Genomic DNA, 15075 nt, shown 5'->3' on the forward strand with positions numbered 1-15075 from the left:
ATGTTTTCTTTTGCTGGTTTCATTACTCTTACATTTTATTAGGAAAGACCCAGCAATCTTTATCCACTGCCCAACTCAAAAAAGACTCCACACCTTTCCTGGTTCTGAATTGGGTAAGTTCTCGATTTCCAACATTCTTTTCAACAACTCATGACCTATTCTCTAATTCTAAGGAAGAAAAACAACAATAATCCACAACAATTCTTTAATCATACTTGATAATGCTAGGACTAACTTCTGGAAAAATAATAAAAAGAACTTGCAATTATGTTCTAAAATAATACCATTACTTATTGATCAGGTTAGCCCAGTGGTGCGATTCAAATATGTGAACAACCAGTTCTCTGTGTGGATGCCACTTCTGTAAGTCCATTCTGGCCCTGGGCAACAAAAAATTAGTTACCAGTTCTGCCGAAGTGGTGTGAAACGGCTGAATCCCACCACTGGATTCGCCTTGTTTTCTGTTTGTGACAAAACAGAAAGAAGTGTTGGCTGAAGTATCTGGATTGTAAACCCTGAGAAGTAAATTGCTCTGTAATCTCTCCAAGGCTCTTGGGGTGGCTGAAAAAGTGAAGATGGTGGCCATGATAGTTGCATGATAGTTGCTCCATAACCTTTGCATGTGCATCACACAAAAAATTAAAACAGGGGTGTCAAACTGCCAGCCTGTGGGCTGGTTGCATCATTTGTACCCACCCCAGCTCCAGCAATGTGAAAAAAGATAATATGTCGTGACACGTCATGTGATACAACGAATTTGACCTCTGTGAATTAAAAGGAGCAGAGCTTTACACAGCTTGAGTGTTCTGACTCTTTTCCATGGATGCCACTGAACATTTTTATAACTCCCCCCTGACACTTGTTTCTCCCTAGGACAATCATGGCAAACCTTTCAGAGACTGAGTGCCCAAACTGCGAACTAAAACCCACTTATGTATCACCGGATGCCAAGTGGGCATGGCCCACTAGAGGAAAATTCCACTTAGGGTTAGGTCACCATGAACTCATACACCAAAATGGACATCGCCATTTTTTTTTGCACACAGTGGCGGAGGCCTAAGGCGAAAAGGTTTTATAAAACCCAGCTGAAGGCCTAGGATTGGGGCAACAACGTGCGTGCCAACAGAAAAGGCTCTGCGTGCCACCTGCGGCACGCGTGCCATAGGTTCCCCACCACGGCCCTCGGATATTCATATAGACACAGTCAAATTTTACATTCTCCATAATGAAAGCAGAGCATTTTATTTTGTCAGCAAATTTATAATCCACTATGAGTTTTTTAAAATAGCAAAAAATAATTTACATTTTGTACATTAAATACACCTTTAATAATCTTCTAGCAGGTTGAATTTTCTTGGTATTGAAATATGAAATTTTGCTACATTATTTTCCAATTTTGACGATAAATAGCAATTGCCCATGTCCTTGTTTTTTGGATGGCAAGCTAAATATGGCAAGGTCTTACATTTTGTGTGTGTGTGTGTGTGTGTAGGTAAGATTACTTAGCCATTCACCTCTTCATTTCCTTTTTCTCAAGGAAATACTATAGTTGCTACACCCCCATGGTCTAAGCATGATGGGGAGGAATGGGGCAAACAGGTCTGTTTCATGAGAAAGGGATTAAATTGCCTTGCAGATTTATCTTTTCTTGTAAGATGTAGAAAGTAACTGGATCAGCTGCAATCATAGCTGCCTTTGTTTCTGAGCTCAGAAATTTGCCACATGGTGCTTGATACAAATTGCTGATCATTGCTTGTACCCTATCCCTTATATATAGTCTCATCATAAAGGACTCTGCTTTATTCAACTATACATTGCTGACTATTGTATCTTTTTTTAAACTGTTGCTTTTGAAAATAGTAATATCCAGATATAGTTTTTGTTATTGATATTCTAATCGCCAACAAGGCAGTAAACTGATAGATCAATTCGATTTAAAGCAATTGTTCTATCTACCCAATTGCCCAAATGTACCCAATTTGAAAGATGCCTTCCGCTAAAAATTAGTTATGGGCTACTTGGCTTTTTTGTAAATCTTTTTTATAAGATTAATGAGGCAAGTTTTACTTTTCCCCACAAATAGATTAGACTATTTTTTTCCAGTTGCAATACTCCCCAAGGAAAAAATATTCAGAAAGATGTCAGATGTTTGAAAAGCAGACAATTTAGAAGCTCCTTCCTGTTCTTCAGGTTTCAATTGCACATATTTTACTGCTAAATGGAACACAAAACATGTTGGTTGCTTTGAATCTCATTTCAATTTGCAGATAATATCCAAAAACTCATCATTCTGAATAAAAATTTATCAGAAGATAAAACATGGTATCTTACTAGCATCAATATGTACTCTTTTCAACTTTCTGTTTGAGTTAATTACTTCCAAGTTCCCAGTTTCCACTACAAGATATGTTACCTGAAACATGTTGGGCCCCCAATCTTCTGTTGTATTACAATATGTGCAATGAGACCTACTTTGGATTCAGAATAATTTCTCTGGCTTGTAAAATCTTGCTTCTGTCATGAGTACCTGAAAACACCTTGTTCTAAAAGCTTGCTGACAAAAGGCAAGTGTCAAGTTTAATTTGAGAGCACATTCAAATGCTTGCAAAATACCGGGAAGATTCTGTGAGTGGATGGGTAATATTGACTCATGTTGATTAGTATGTCTGAACTGTATTTTTTCTGTTCTATTCCTTCATCTCAGAGAACTAGTCCATAAAAACAAAAAATGTTGCTGTCCATAAACAAAATATAGTTGAAAATTTTAATATAGGTTGGTGCAGTATTAATACTTACAAGATGTAGAGAATCAGAAGCACAAGTAGGATAAGTTGATATTTGAACACTTTTTATTTTCTCTGACAGATTAAAGCCGTTATCAAAACTTTGTTCTTTGCAATCAAGAGGAATGTTATTTTTTTCAAGCTAGTAATTTGCATTTCAGCTATCTGCTCTTCAGTGTTTACATCAAAGCTGATAAACTCAATAAAGCTTTGTTTAATGTTAAATGTACCAGAATTCTTGTTGTGAACTACAAATTGGAATATCAATATATGTTGTTCTTGATGGAGAATATCAGGAGTTATACCACAGATAGAATAATAAATGGCCTTCTCTCTCTGCTAGGATGGTTTTCTATACCATATTTAGTGCATAGTTCAATAAACTCATTCTGACTCTTCATGGAATAATGAACTTATCCTTGCCTTGGTTTTCCCTGTTTGAGTTTGGCCAATTGGTCACAAGCAATATTGTCACAGTAAGCTATTAAGAGCTTCAAACAAAACAAAACAAAACAAACAAAAAAAACCAGTTATCAAGTTGGCCAACTCATACTACACGTCATGCTAAATCTCCTGGAGCAAGATGTAAAATATAACATCCCACACTTTTTTTCCAATATTTCTCACCATTTTGTGGCTTCTGTCAATATGTTTTTGATCCATACTGTTTCCCTAATAATGAACAGTGCAGTTCCTACTATAATCTATGCTGTTTTAATTTTGTTACATAAAGTTTACCAAGTTGTTTTTGTTTCCCTTCATTAAATAACCAACATGACTAGCCTTGACTGATACAAACTCTTGGTAAAAATCCTGCACTGAAATTCAAGAAATGTTATGAACTGTTTTTGGTAAATCTTCTGACAGATTGATAATAGTAATATTATCTGTCTAATCATGTTTAAAAAACATTTAATTGAGCCACATGCAGTACCTACTGTAGTACTCTTTCAAATTATCTTAATCGGTTTTCTTTGCTGTAGAGATAATCTTTCCATCTGCCTTCGATTCCTATTGCCTGGGACAGTTAGCAAAAAAGTATGATCTGATTATAAAATGGGAACATTTATTATTGCCCTTTAACTTCTTTCATTTTATCTCTTACAACCTTAGCTGCTTGATTTGTATTTAATTAAAAGTGAGAATGAGAAAAATTCTGTGAGGCGTGCTGTCACTATCCCAGAGCACTATCCCATACAATATTACCTTTGTAAAATATTTCATGTTCTTTTCTTTTCTCCATGCACGCAAGGGGCTTAGGGAAGCATAGTGTTGTTCTCAAGTAGCCCAAATCCTAACTCTAAAATAACAGCACTGACACATCCATGTAAAAAAGGGGCCTGACTGGCCAGCTAATTCATGATTCACAGCATCACTTGTGCTTTTTATTGACTCTAGCAAATTTTATGCTGAAAGCTTCGTGGATAGGAAATATTCATATTTATTTTAAAGCATAACTGTACATTATCTGTTTTCTCTCCTGAATATAGGGTTGTCGTGTAATAGCATCCAAGTGCTATTAAAGAGTATCTTTTTTACTACCTGCCCTTCCATACTTGGATTCTGGTGCAAAATGAAGACAAATAGCAAAGTTAATAGAGTGGGTTTTTAAAATATTTTTTTTATTTTGTATGGCATACAATGTCAGGGATATCCACAGTACAATGTTACAGACTGTCTTGGCAGCTTAGTTTGTTCAGTTCACACTTTTACGTGCTTATCCTCAGTGTGCCAAGGGAGAGGTACTAGCTTTTATTATTATTATTATTATTATTATTATTATTATTATTATTATTATTAATAAAAACTAGCCAAAGAAGCTGACTAAATAAAATTCACTTTGGTACAAAATCACTAATTTTGGTCCGGAATGAGGTAGTTTTGAAAACGTTTTACCCAACAGATACATGCTGAGCACCATATTATAATTACAATATTATAATTACAATGGAAGCTTTTGTATAGTATTGAACCAAACTTTACAGCTTCGGTTGCTGTTGTTTCCTAATAATTTATGGTTACTGAGCTGTCATCTGTTAATTCAATGTACCCTGCTATTAAAAAGGTAGATATGGATATATAGATATAGTTATATAAGAATAGAGGAAGCTGAAGACATAGGTTGTCAGAACGTTAAAATGTTCAAGCAGAAGCTATAAAGAAGTTTCATGGAATGAGCCTACAATAGAATGCTGATTCCTAGGAATGAACAGATCTCTAGCGCCATTTCCACGCAGGGATGCCAGATGGACGTCCTGGGCAGAGGGGGAAAAAATATTAAGATGTAAGTTCATGGGTAAAACTGTAAATGATAATAACCAGGGATTATTCTGTTCCAGCAATAACAACCCCTACTATTTTAAAGCACTTACTCCTTTAACAAATAACAAAAGAACTCCAGATAAAACTAGAATGAGAAGGGGCCAACTAACAAGTACCCAAAACAGCATACACATAAACATTCAATTCATAGAACAGTATTGGCGCTATTATTGAAATTCCTGTATGTGCTTAAAAACTGACATAAGTGCCAAGTACTAGACTAAAAATGTCTACAGCCTGAAGAGGATTGAAGCTAAAAGAAGAAGAAAAATATGCTTGGCTTGAGAAACTATGAGAAATTGCAGAAACAGTATGTTACACCCATGCTGTGGGTTTTATGATAATCTTAGTTTGCAGTTTCCATGCTTTTGCAAATATGAATGTACATATTTTGCAAATATAAATATGAATGAACAGAAAACATAAATCAGCGCTAGTGCTTCCACAACACTCGTTTGAGAATGGAGCAGTGGCCCTTTAAAATAAGAAACTTTTTCATTAACTATATTTCCTCTTATTTTTCACTACCAACTGAAACTCCATCCCAAAACAAGTGAAATTACAATATGGGAGAATTTGCCCATTGACTTTCTAAAGCAAACTTACCTGGTGCATTCACAATCTGTGAAGACTTTACAGAACAACCCTGGAGCCTACCAACGCGGCTGCTTGTCAAGTGAGAAGTAGAACTGGAAAGAGAGAGAATATAGTTTTATTGTAACCATATTTGGAAGCCAGGGATCATGGGAGTTGAGGTTCAACATAACTGAGAGCACCATATTCAGAAAACTATTCTACAACTTCCCTAGCTGTTTGACAAAGTTCCCAATCAAACAACCAAATAATTTGCCTATTCTTAAACATTCAGAATATATGTAATCCATTTTTGTACAGCTTCCCATACCAAAAATCTATTAGCATGGACTACACATTCCATCTAGGTAAAGGTTACCCCACACATGCATGTTAGTTGCTTCCAACTCTAGGGGCCGGTGCTCATCTCCGTTTCAAAGCCGAAGAGCCAGCGCTTGTCCGAGGACGTCTCCGTGGTCATGTGGCCGGCATGACTAGACACCAAAGGCGCACGGAACGCTGTTACCTTCCCACCGTAGTGGTCCCTATTTTTCTACTTGCATTTTTACGTGCTTTCGAACTGCTAGGTTGGCAGAAGCTGGGACGAGTAACAGGCGCTTACTCTGCTACGCGGCACTCGGGATACAGGTAGTACTCAACTTATGACCACAATTGAGCCCAAAATTTCCACTGCTAAGCAAGACAGTGGTTAGGTTTTGCCCTATTTTATGACCTTTCTTGCCACAGCTGTTAAGTGAATCACTGCAATTGTTAGGCTAGTGACATGATTATTAAGTGAATCTGGCTTCCTCATTGATTTTCCTTGTGAGGTCAAAAAAGGGATCTTGTGACAATGCAACCGTCATAAATATGAGCCAATTGCCAAGTGTCAGAATTTTGATCATGTGACCATGTGGATGCCTCAACTCATAAGTATGAAAAATGGTCATAAGTCCCTTTTTTCAGTACCACTGCAATTTCAAACAGTCACTAAATGTACGGTTGTAAATTGAGGACTACCTGTAAACAGATTTTATGTTGTGCCCCCAGAGACAAGGTTTTATATGGGTTTTTTAACCATAACAAGAATACAAAGAACAAAGTGGTAGACTGAAATGAAGAATATCACTTCAGACTGGTGTAAGAAGTGATGTCATTTCTGGTACCCATGAAAAACTGATCTTACAAAAAAACAGCTGCTATCTTCCCAATAACAAACAAGGAATCACCTGCCACCAAGTCTGTAATCATTCTGCTCTTCGTAAACATTAACCTAGAGAGCAAGTTTGTTGCAATAGTTAAAGCATCTAAAACTAATTCTGCCTTAGGCACATAATCAACTGAGTGACCTTGGACTAGTCTGTTTCTCTGTAAGATGTGGGAAGCTGTCAATGGCAAACCACTTCTGAAAAATCTGAAAACTGCAGGCACTAGTCAGCACTGACTCAAAGGCACCCACGCCCTGCCACCAAAAGTTACTTAGGCATAATTTCTACATTAACCAAACTTATCTCAAAGCTGAGAATGACTTTACATTGTGTTGTGTCTCCTCTTCTGTAATGATGCCTTGGAAGCCAAAGATGTTGCTCTTGGGATAGAGGAACCTTTCATAGTAAACACAGGCATGGGGGCCCTGAAATAGATCCACGAGACGAGGTAAATCATGCAGGTGGATTTGGTCGCTCTCTATTAAAGAAATCCATTTTCTAGACAGCATAGCATAACAATAAGATTAAATTAGAAATAACCTGTGTTGAAACCAAGAGGAACCCATGTGGCTCATGTAGAAGTTAAAGCACCTCACAAACTTACTGATCTCTATATCAAATTATACTCCTTAAACCCTAAGAAACTATTGAATGTTGTTGGGACCAAGTTTGCTGAAAGTGTCAGTGTTATCCATAACCTTTTATCTTTCAACAGCTTTAGGTGAGGTAAGATCACCATCTACAAAGGGAAGGTGCAACTACTGTGTTTCCACAAAAGTAAGGCCTACCCTGAAAATAAGCCCTAGTTTGATTTTTTGGGGTGGGCTTAATATAAGCCCTTCCCCCCAAATAAGCCCTAGTTTTGGGGCGAGGCACAAGCCTAAAAATCAAGCTGAAGTGAGGGGTGGAACTGTCCTATGCACCCACTTACCTGGCAGACAGGCCTCTCCTCACCGGCCCACTTCTTCTGTGGTGTCTTCTGCAGCCAGGCCTGCAAGACCTCTGGAGCCAAGAACCAAGCTGTGGACTGGGCTACTTGGCTGGGTCTTCTGGAAAGGCCTGACTGCAAAATGCTGGCCGGAATGCAACTGCAGAATGCAGCTGCTCCTTTGGCCACAGAAGTGGACTGGCTGGGCGGGGCTGTTGGTGCCAGAGGGGAGTATAAAAGACCCCCCCAAAATAAAACCTGGTGTTTCTTTTGGAGACAAAAAAAAAGACTGGTCTTATTTTTGGGGAAACACGGTATGTTAGTTTGGGGTGGGTCTAGAACAGTAGACCCTTTGGGTTCTAGCCATACTAATTGCCTATTAATTCCTAAACCAGTTTATCACTGCAAAACAAAATGAAGAGAAACCCACAAATCTTGCCTCTTCTTTATCTGGACACCAGAGAAGGAAAATATTTGTAGATTTCATATAATGTACTGTAGAGATCCCTTTACTCAGATTGTTTCAACAGAGCCTAAGAAGACAGTGTGGATTAGGAAATGACTAATATACTAGCCTGCCATCTGGATATTTCTCAGAATATCGCACATGTCATCTGAGCTTTTGGTCAATGTACCACCACAAATTTAGCAGATGGTGCTGAAAAACAATTATAACTTCTTGGTGGAGTGCTCTGAACTCCACAAAAGCCATTTGTTTGAGACCACAATTGGACAATAGACTGCCCACCCTATTAGAAGCCATTGGAATCCAAGGACTACTGGGTTGAATCTCTGCAAATAAGATAATTGAAAACAATTGCCTTTCTGAAGGTCCTACCTGGGTATAAAAGGGGCACCCTGATAGTTGGAGACATGCTGGATACTTTCCCAAGCAGGGCATTCCACAGTATTGACCTTCAAGGCTGGGGGGCAGGATTCCTCAAAGAGGTCAAAAGTTATGTTCAGGTTTTGTGGAGGAGAGCAATTCTGAATGATTGGGGAAGCTAGGGGCATGCGACTCTTAGTAACTGTTGATGGGCAATATAATGGAGTATGATGATCAACTGGTCTGAGAGATTTTGCTTTCACTCCAAGAGGGGTGCTGGTAGAGTCTACTGGGGCAAAATCAGACCATTCCTTCAGAGAATCCACTTTCTGGGATGAGAGGCAAGCCTTCCGGCAGCGCTTTGCACACTCCCTTTGGTCAGATGAAATGCTTCTTTTAGATGCCTTCCTCTTCTTTGTTGAGTGGTGGGGGGTCTTAAAGACAACATGTGGAAACAGCTCAGCTTCTGGTTCAGTAGGTTGTATTCCAGGATTGACTTTAAGACTGGCATGCTTGGTTGCAGTAAGAGAGGCAGGGAGGACAGCTATGATAAAGAAACAAACAGTAACAAACATTGTTGGCATTCACTACACCTGAATTGGTCCACATTTCAACATTTACCCTTCTCTGAACTTTACCCAAAGAATCATTGCGATTTATAAATTGTTCCACATCTGGTTCTTCATCGTGTCCATCCAAAACTGAAATGTTCAGGGCTCCTTGGGACTCTTGATGAAGTATGGAAGTCAGCTCTTCAAATTGTGCTATCATTTCAGGAGTAAGTAGGTTGGTGACTTTCAACCAACTGTACTGTCTTTTGGCTACCAGCAGAGCAGCTATTACAAGCCTGAAATAAAACAGATCTATGAGATTTGCAACAGGAGAGCTAATTAAAATTTTACAATTTTATTTATTTATTTTGTAAAAGTTTTATTGGTATTTTGCAATATCAGCCTTAGTGCCTGGTGTACAGCGTGTTGTCTTGGTTCATAATTTTTTTAGAAAAGAATATACAATTAATAATAGTTAATAATCAAAAATAATTTTTGTATTTCCATAATTAGTATATCAATTTATATTTCATTGATCTTCTCTTCATCTAGTATTCTCCTTTTACAACATTCAACAAATATAATTTCTAATATTTGATATTTTCCATATTTAATGATTAAATAAAAACATTTTCTTCTATAATTATACCTAGTAGCGTCCATATGTAGCATTTTTTTTCTTATCAGCTTATGTTTTCGTAAGAGTCATCTTATTGATTCACCATGTATCTTATTTTCATAAATCTTAAGATCAATTTCTCCATAATATTCAAACAATTCTTGTCAATCATATTTTTCCCAGTATTTAACATCTAAATATCCAGATTTTCCATTTAAATATATCATCCCAGTATTTTCATCTTTCATATATTATAGAAATACTATACTATTTATCTATCATAACATCTATTCATAGCATCTTTCTAGTCAATATTTCACTTCTATTTGTAAAAATTAGTTAAATCACTATATATCCTTTTTTTCAGTTATTAAGCCTAATTTCCCCTCAATATTTCAATCATTTCTTAATCCTAAGTCTTTTCAAACTTAATTTTTCTTTAAAATTCAAACTTTTCCTTCACTTACAACATCCTAATATTTTTACATTTTGCATCTTATCAAAAAATACTATATTCTTATATCCCTTATCCCACTTATTCTAAAATCCCTTTATGGCCAGTTATTTGTTTAGTCATATTCAAACAAGTGTTTACTCATATAATATTCCATCTGGTAGGGCGAATCCATTCTCTTCAGCCCGTCTCTAATCTTCTTCCTTTGCCAATTTTTTCCCCAAATTAATATTTTCAACTTGTCAAACAGTTCTTGTAATTTTGTAGTTATTGTTAGGAGTAGAGGATACATAGTAGATAGGTTGTATGCTTTTTATCTCCAAACAATGATTCTCATTAGCAGCGTCCATTTTGCTAAGTCTTCTTTCTTCTCAGGTTTATTTTGATGTTCTAATATAGTGATGGCGAACCTTTTTGAGACCAACTGCCCAAACTGCAATCTGAAACCCACTTATGCATCGCTGGGTGCTGGGGGCGTGGCCACCGAGTGGGCGATGCTCCAACGACCAGATACGAGCATAGGAGGCCTGCAAAATCACCTGGGGGGGCAGCGAAATCACTCTGCAGCCCTAGATCTGGGCATCAGAAGAATTTTGCAGGCCTCCGGTGTTTGGATCGGGCCTCTGGAGCATCGTAAAATGGTCGGCCGGGTGGGGGTGCGAATGTCAAAACTCGTCCTGCAACAAGCAGGGTAGGTGCCGAACACAGGAACGAGAGACTTCTGCTGCAGTCTAGAAGCACTTTATTCTTCAGAGCAATAGCCGCAACGAGAAACAAAGCCAGCGTTGGCTGCTATCTGCACCCAACGCTGCTATATACACATCCAAAAACCCCACCCAAACTCCACCCAAACATGCCTCCGCCCTCCCATTCCCTATAACTTCTCCACCCCTCCCCTACAAGGCCTTTCGCCCGTCGCTCAGGCAGGTAAGGCCCCCCCAACGTGTCGCCACCACCGTGCCCTTTTCCCTCACCCACTCCCTGCTGCACCCACCCCCAAAGCCCCCTGTCACCCAGCCACCCGGACACCGTAGGGGGGAGGGACCCATCCCCTGTCGGCGTTGCCACACAGTCCCGCGCAGGCATGGCGTCGGAGTCCTCCCAGGCCGCAGAGACATTGAGCTGGCTCAGGCCTCCACCGGGCAGGCTGCAGGCTGGGGTCCGTTGCTCACACTTGCCGCCGGCCGAGCGCAGCAGCCGCGGCGCATTCCGAGGGAGCAGAAGCCGCGGCGCAGGTCCCGGAGCCGTCCGAGTCGGAGAGCCGCGCGCAGACGCGCCGCAGGGCGAGGCCGGTAGCCGCGGCGCGTCTGGAAGCACCAGAAGAGGCGACGCGGGCCCCGGAGCCGGCCGAGCCGGGGAGCCGCGCGTAGTCGCGTCGCCAGGCGAGGGCTGCAGCTGCGGCGCATCCGGAAGCGCCAGAAGAGAGGGCTCGAGTCTCGGAGCCTTCCACGCCGGGGAGCCGCGTGATGACGCGCCGCCGGGCGCTGGAAGCAGCCGCGGCGCGTCCGGAGGCGACGAGGGGAGCATTGCGGGCCTCTGGACTCTCCGGACCATGCAGGAACCAGGTGGGGTCGGTGGGAGGGAAGCCGGGTGTGCCGGGGGGTGGAGGGGCCCCCCCTCGTGTGTCGGGCTGCCGAGGCCCGACATGCTGCCCCCTCTACCAGGGGCCCACCTGGAATGCAAGGAGAGAGAGGTGAGCAATCCGTAACGTGATCAACTGTCCCCCCCGAGGTCTCCCCCGGCTTCCCCGGGTGTTTCCGGTGGAAAGCACGGAGAAGGCGTGGTGCACACACATCCTCTTCCCGTACCCAGGTGGCCTCCTCCATGGGGTACCCCTTCCAGAGCACCAAGTATTGCACCCGCCCCCTTCATTTTCGGGAGTCCAGGATCTCCTGTACCTCATAGTGACTGCCCTGTACAGGTCCCGGGCCGCCCTCCCCTGCCGCCGCGGAGGCGGTCGTAGCAGGCTTCAGCAGGCTGCTGTGGAAAACGGGGTGTATCTTTCCAAGTAGAGGAGGTAGCCGGAGTCTGACGGTGACGGGATTGACTACCTGTATAACTCGGAAGGGTCCGAGGTATTTGGGTCCTAGCTTTCTACATGGCACCTGCAGCCGCAGGTATTTTGTAGAGAGGTAGACGAGATCACCTACTTTGGGAGGTGCGAACGGCCGTCTTTTCCTGTCCGCCTGCTCTTTGTATGACTCTGCTGCTCGCTCTAACGCCTTCTTAGCTACCCCCCACACCTCCTCCAACCGGTGCATCCACGCCCCAGGTGTGCAGGATGCTGGGGCCCCCTGATCGCACCCTGCGATAGGAACAAACTCGTAACCAGATACCACTTTAAAGGGGGAGAACCCAGTGCTGCTATGCACTGCGTTGTTGTAGGCAACTTCCGCGAAGGATAACAAGTCCACCCATTCGGACTGTTGGTATGACACATAACAACGCAGGTATCGCTCCACCGCCGCGTTCGCACGTTCCGCGGCTCCATTCGTGCTTGGGTGGTACGCCGAGCTCAGACCCTGTGTTGCTCCAATATAACGCACGAACTCCCTCCAGAACCGGGCCGTGAACTGTACCCCACGGTCGGAGATGATACGTCGTGGCACCCCGTGGAGACGATAGATATGTTGGACGAACAGCCAGGCCAACCGACGGGCCGAGGGCAATCCCTTACAGGGGATGAAGTGGGCTTGTTTCGAGAACAAGTCTACTACTGTCCACAACACGTTATATCCCCTGCTTTCCGGTAGCTCAACCACAAAGTCCATCGCAATGTCCTGCCAAGGTCTTACGGGGTCCGCCACCTGTTGCAGGAGGCCTGCCGGTTTCTTGGTAGAGGGCTTAGTGGTCGCGCAAATGCGGCACTTCTGCACATAGCTTTCAATGTCCCGTCTCATGGTTGGCCACCAGAACTGGCGGCGGGCCAGATGCAGGGTTTTCACGAACCCGTAATGACCTGCCTGCCTAGCGTCATGGCATTGGTAGAGTGCCTGATCTCGTGCCGCTGCAGGCACATACAACCTGGCCCCGTGCCAAGCTAAACCATCCCGCAACGAGAGGGTGTCGGGGTGCGCCCGCATCCAGTCGTCGGTCGCCAACGCTCCCTTACACGTCCGCAGGAAATTGTCTGTCACGGTGTTGGCCCTGTGCTCCGTCTCCTCCACCGGGCGGGGCGGCGGTACCAGTGCCTGCACTACCTCCTCCTTCCGGCAATCGTACTGCGGTAGCCGAGACAAGGCGTCCGCCAGGAAATTCCTACCCCCAGGCACGTACTTGAGGCGAAACCGGAAGCGTTGGAAGTACTGGGCCCACCGTACGTGTTTCGGGGACAGTCGGCGGGGTGTTTGCAGGGCTTCCAGGTTTTTATGGTCCGTCCAAACCTCGAACTCCTGGCTAGCCCCCTCCAGAAGGTGTCTCCAAGTCCCCAGGGCCCAGCGGACCGCAAAGGCCTCTTTCTCCCAGATAGCCCAAGCCCTCTCCGCGGTCGTTAGCTTCTTGGAGGCGTACGCGCAGGGCCGCAATCCTCCCTTCGCATGCCGTTGCAGAAGAACAGCTCCAACAGCCACGTCGCTTGCATCAGCCTGTACTACGTAGGGCAGGTCAGGGTTCGGGTGTTGCAGAACGGGCTCCCTGGCAAACTGCGCCTTGAGCGCCTCAAAAGCCCGCTGGCATGTAGTGGTCCACGCAAGCTTCTGCCCTGGCCACGGCGACGTTGCCATCTGTTTAGTTCGCAGTAGGTCCGTGAGCGGCAGGGCGATGGAAGCGAAATGCGGAATAAATTGCCGATAAAAGTTAGCGAAGCCTAGAAAACTCTGCAACTGTTTCCGGGTCCGTGGGGCTTGCCACTGTTGGATAGCCTCCACTTTCCCCGGGTCCATCTCCACCCCGCTGGAGGACACCCGGTACCCCAAATAGTCCAGCCGGGGCTTGTGAAACTCACATTTAGAAAGCTTCACATATAACCGGGCGTCCCTCAACTTGGTCAGCACACTCCGCACTAAGGCGACATGCTCCTCCAGCGTAGACGTATATATGAGGATGTCATCAAGATAGACAAGGACCCCCCGGTACAAGTGGTCATGCAGGACTTGGTTAATCAACTGCATGAATACCGCGGGGGCTCCTTGCAGGCCAAACGGCATTACCCTAAACTGGAAGCTCCCCAACGGGCAGTTGAAAGCCGTCTTCCATTCATCACCGGCTTTTATCCGGACACGGTAGTATGCCTCCCTTAGGTCTAACTTGGTGAACACCCGGCCCGTAGCCAAATGAGCTAAAAGGTCCTTCACCAAAGGGAGGGGGTACAAGTGCTCCACACATACCGCGTTGACCCCCCGATAATCAACGCACAGTCTTAGGGTCCCGTCTTTCTTCTCTCTGAACAAGACAGGGGCCGCCATCCTAGACCGAGCGGGCTGGATGAACCCCCTCCGCAGGTTCTTGTCTATGTATTGACGGAGCTCCTGCATCTCCCGGGGTGCCATCGCGTACATGCGGGGTTTCGGCAATTTTGCCCCTGGCTCCAGTTCAATAGCGCAGTCCGTGGGGCGGTGGGGTGGCAAGGCGTCACACTCCTTCTCATCAAAGACATCTGCGAGATCGCTGTACTCCCGTGGTACCTGTGTCTCAGGCCCGGTACCCACCCCTGCGGCCCCCTCTGGCCCACCAATCCCCTCCGGACCCAGGAAGGAATGCTTTTCAGGAGGCTGGGGCCCTGTCCCGAGGCGGAGGTGTCGGCATCCCCCCTCCCACCAAACCGTGGGGCCCCACCTGTCCAACCACGTAAGCCCCAGGATGACTGCCTCCGT

At 44.0% G+C, this 15075-nt stretch overlaps 1 protein-coding gene across 1 annotated transcript in view; it reads right to left on the bottom strand.

Annotated features, from left to right (window-relative positions):
* Positions 1-5000: 5000 nt before the first annotated feature.
* Positions 5001-15075, bottom strand: part of KIF18B (kinesin family member 18B) — a gene marked incomplete at both ends in the record, with an annotated part of 34375 nt that continues 24300 nt past the window's right edge. Inside the window, 5 exons of the mRNA XM_083378988.1 lie at positions 5001-5038; positions 5712-5794; positions 7213-7311; positions 8653-9184; positions 9279-9487. Of these exons, the coding sequence (XP_083235114.1) occupies positions 5001-5038; positions 5712-5794; positions 7213-7311; positions 8653-9184; positions 9279-9487 (961 nt within the window). The remainder of the gene's footprint in view (positions 5039-5711; positions 5795-7212; positions 7312-8652; positions 9185-9278; positions 9488-15075) is intronic.

This window comes from Vipera ursinii, assembly GCF_947247035.1.
Source record: "Vipera ursinii genome assembly, chromosome: Z".
Classification (NCBI taxonomy): Eukaryota; Metazoa; Chordata; class Lepidosauria; order Squamata; family Viperidae; genus Vipera; species Vipera ursinii.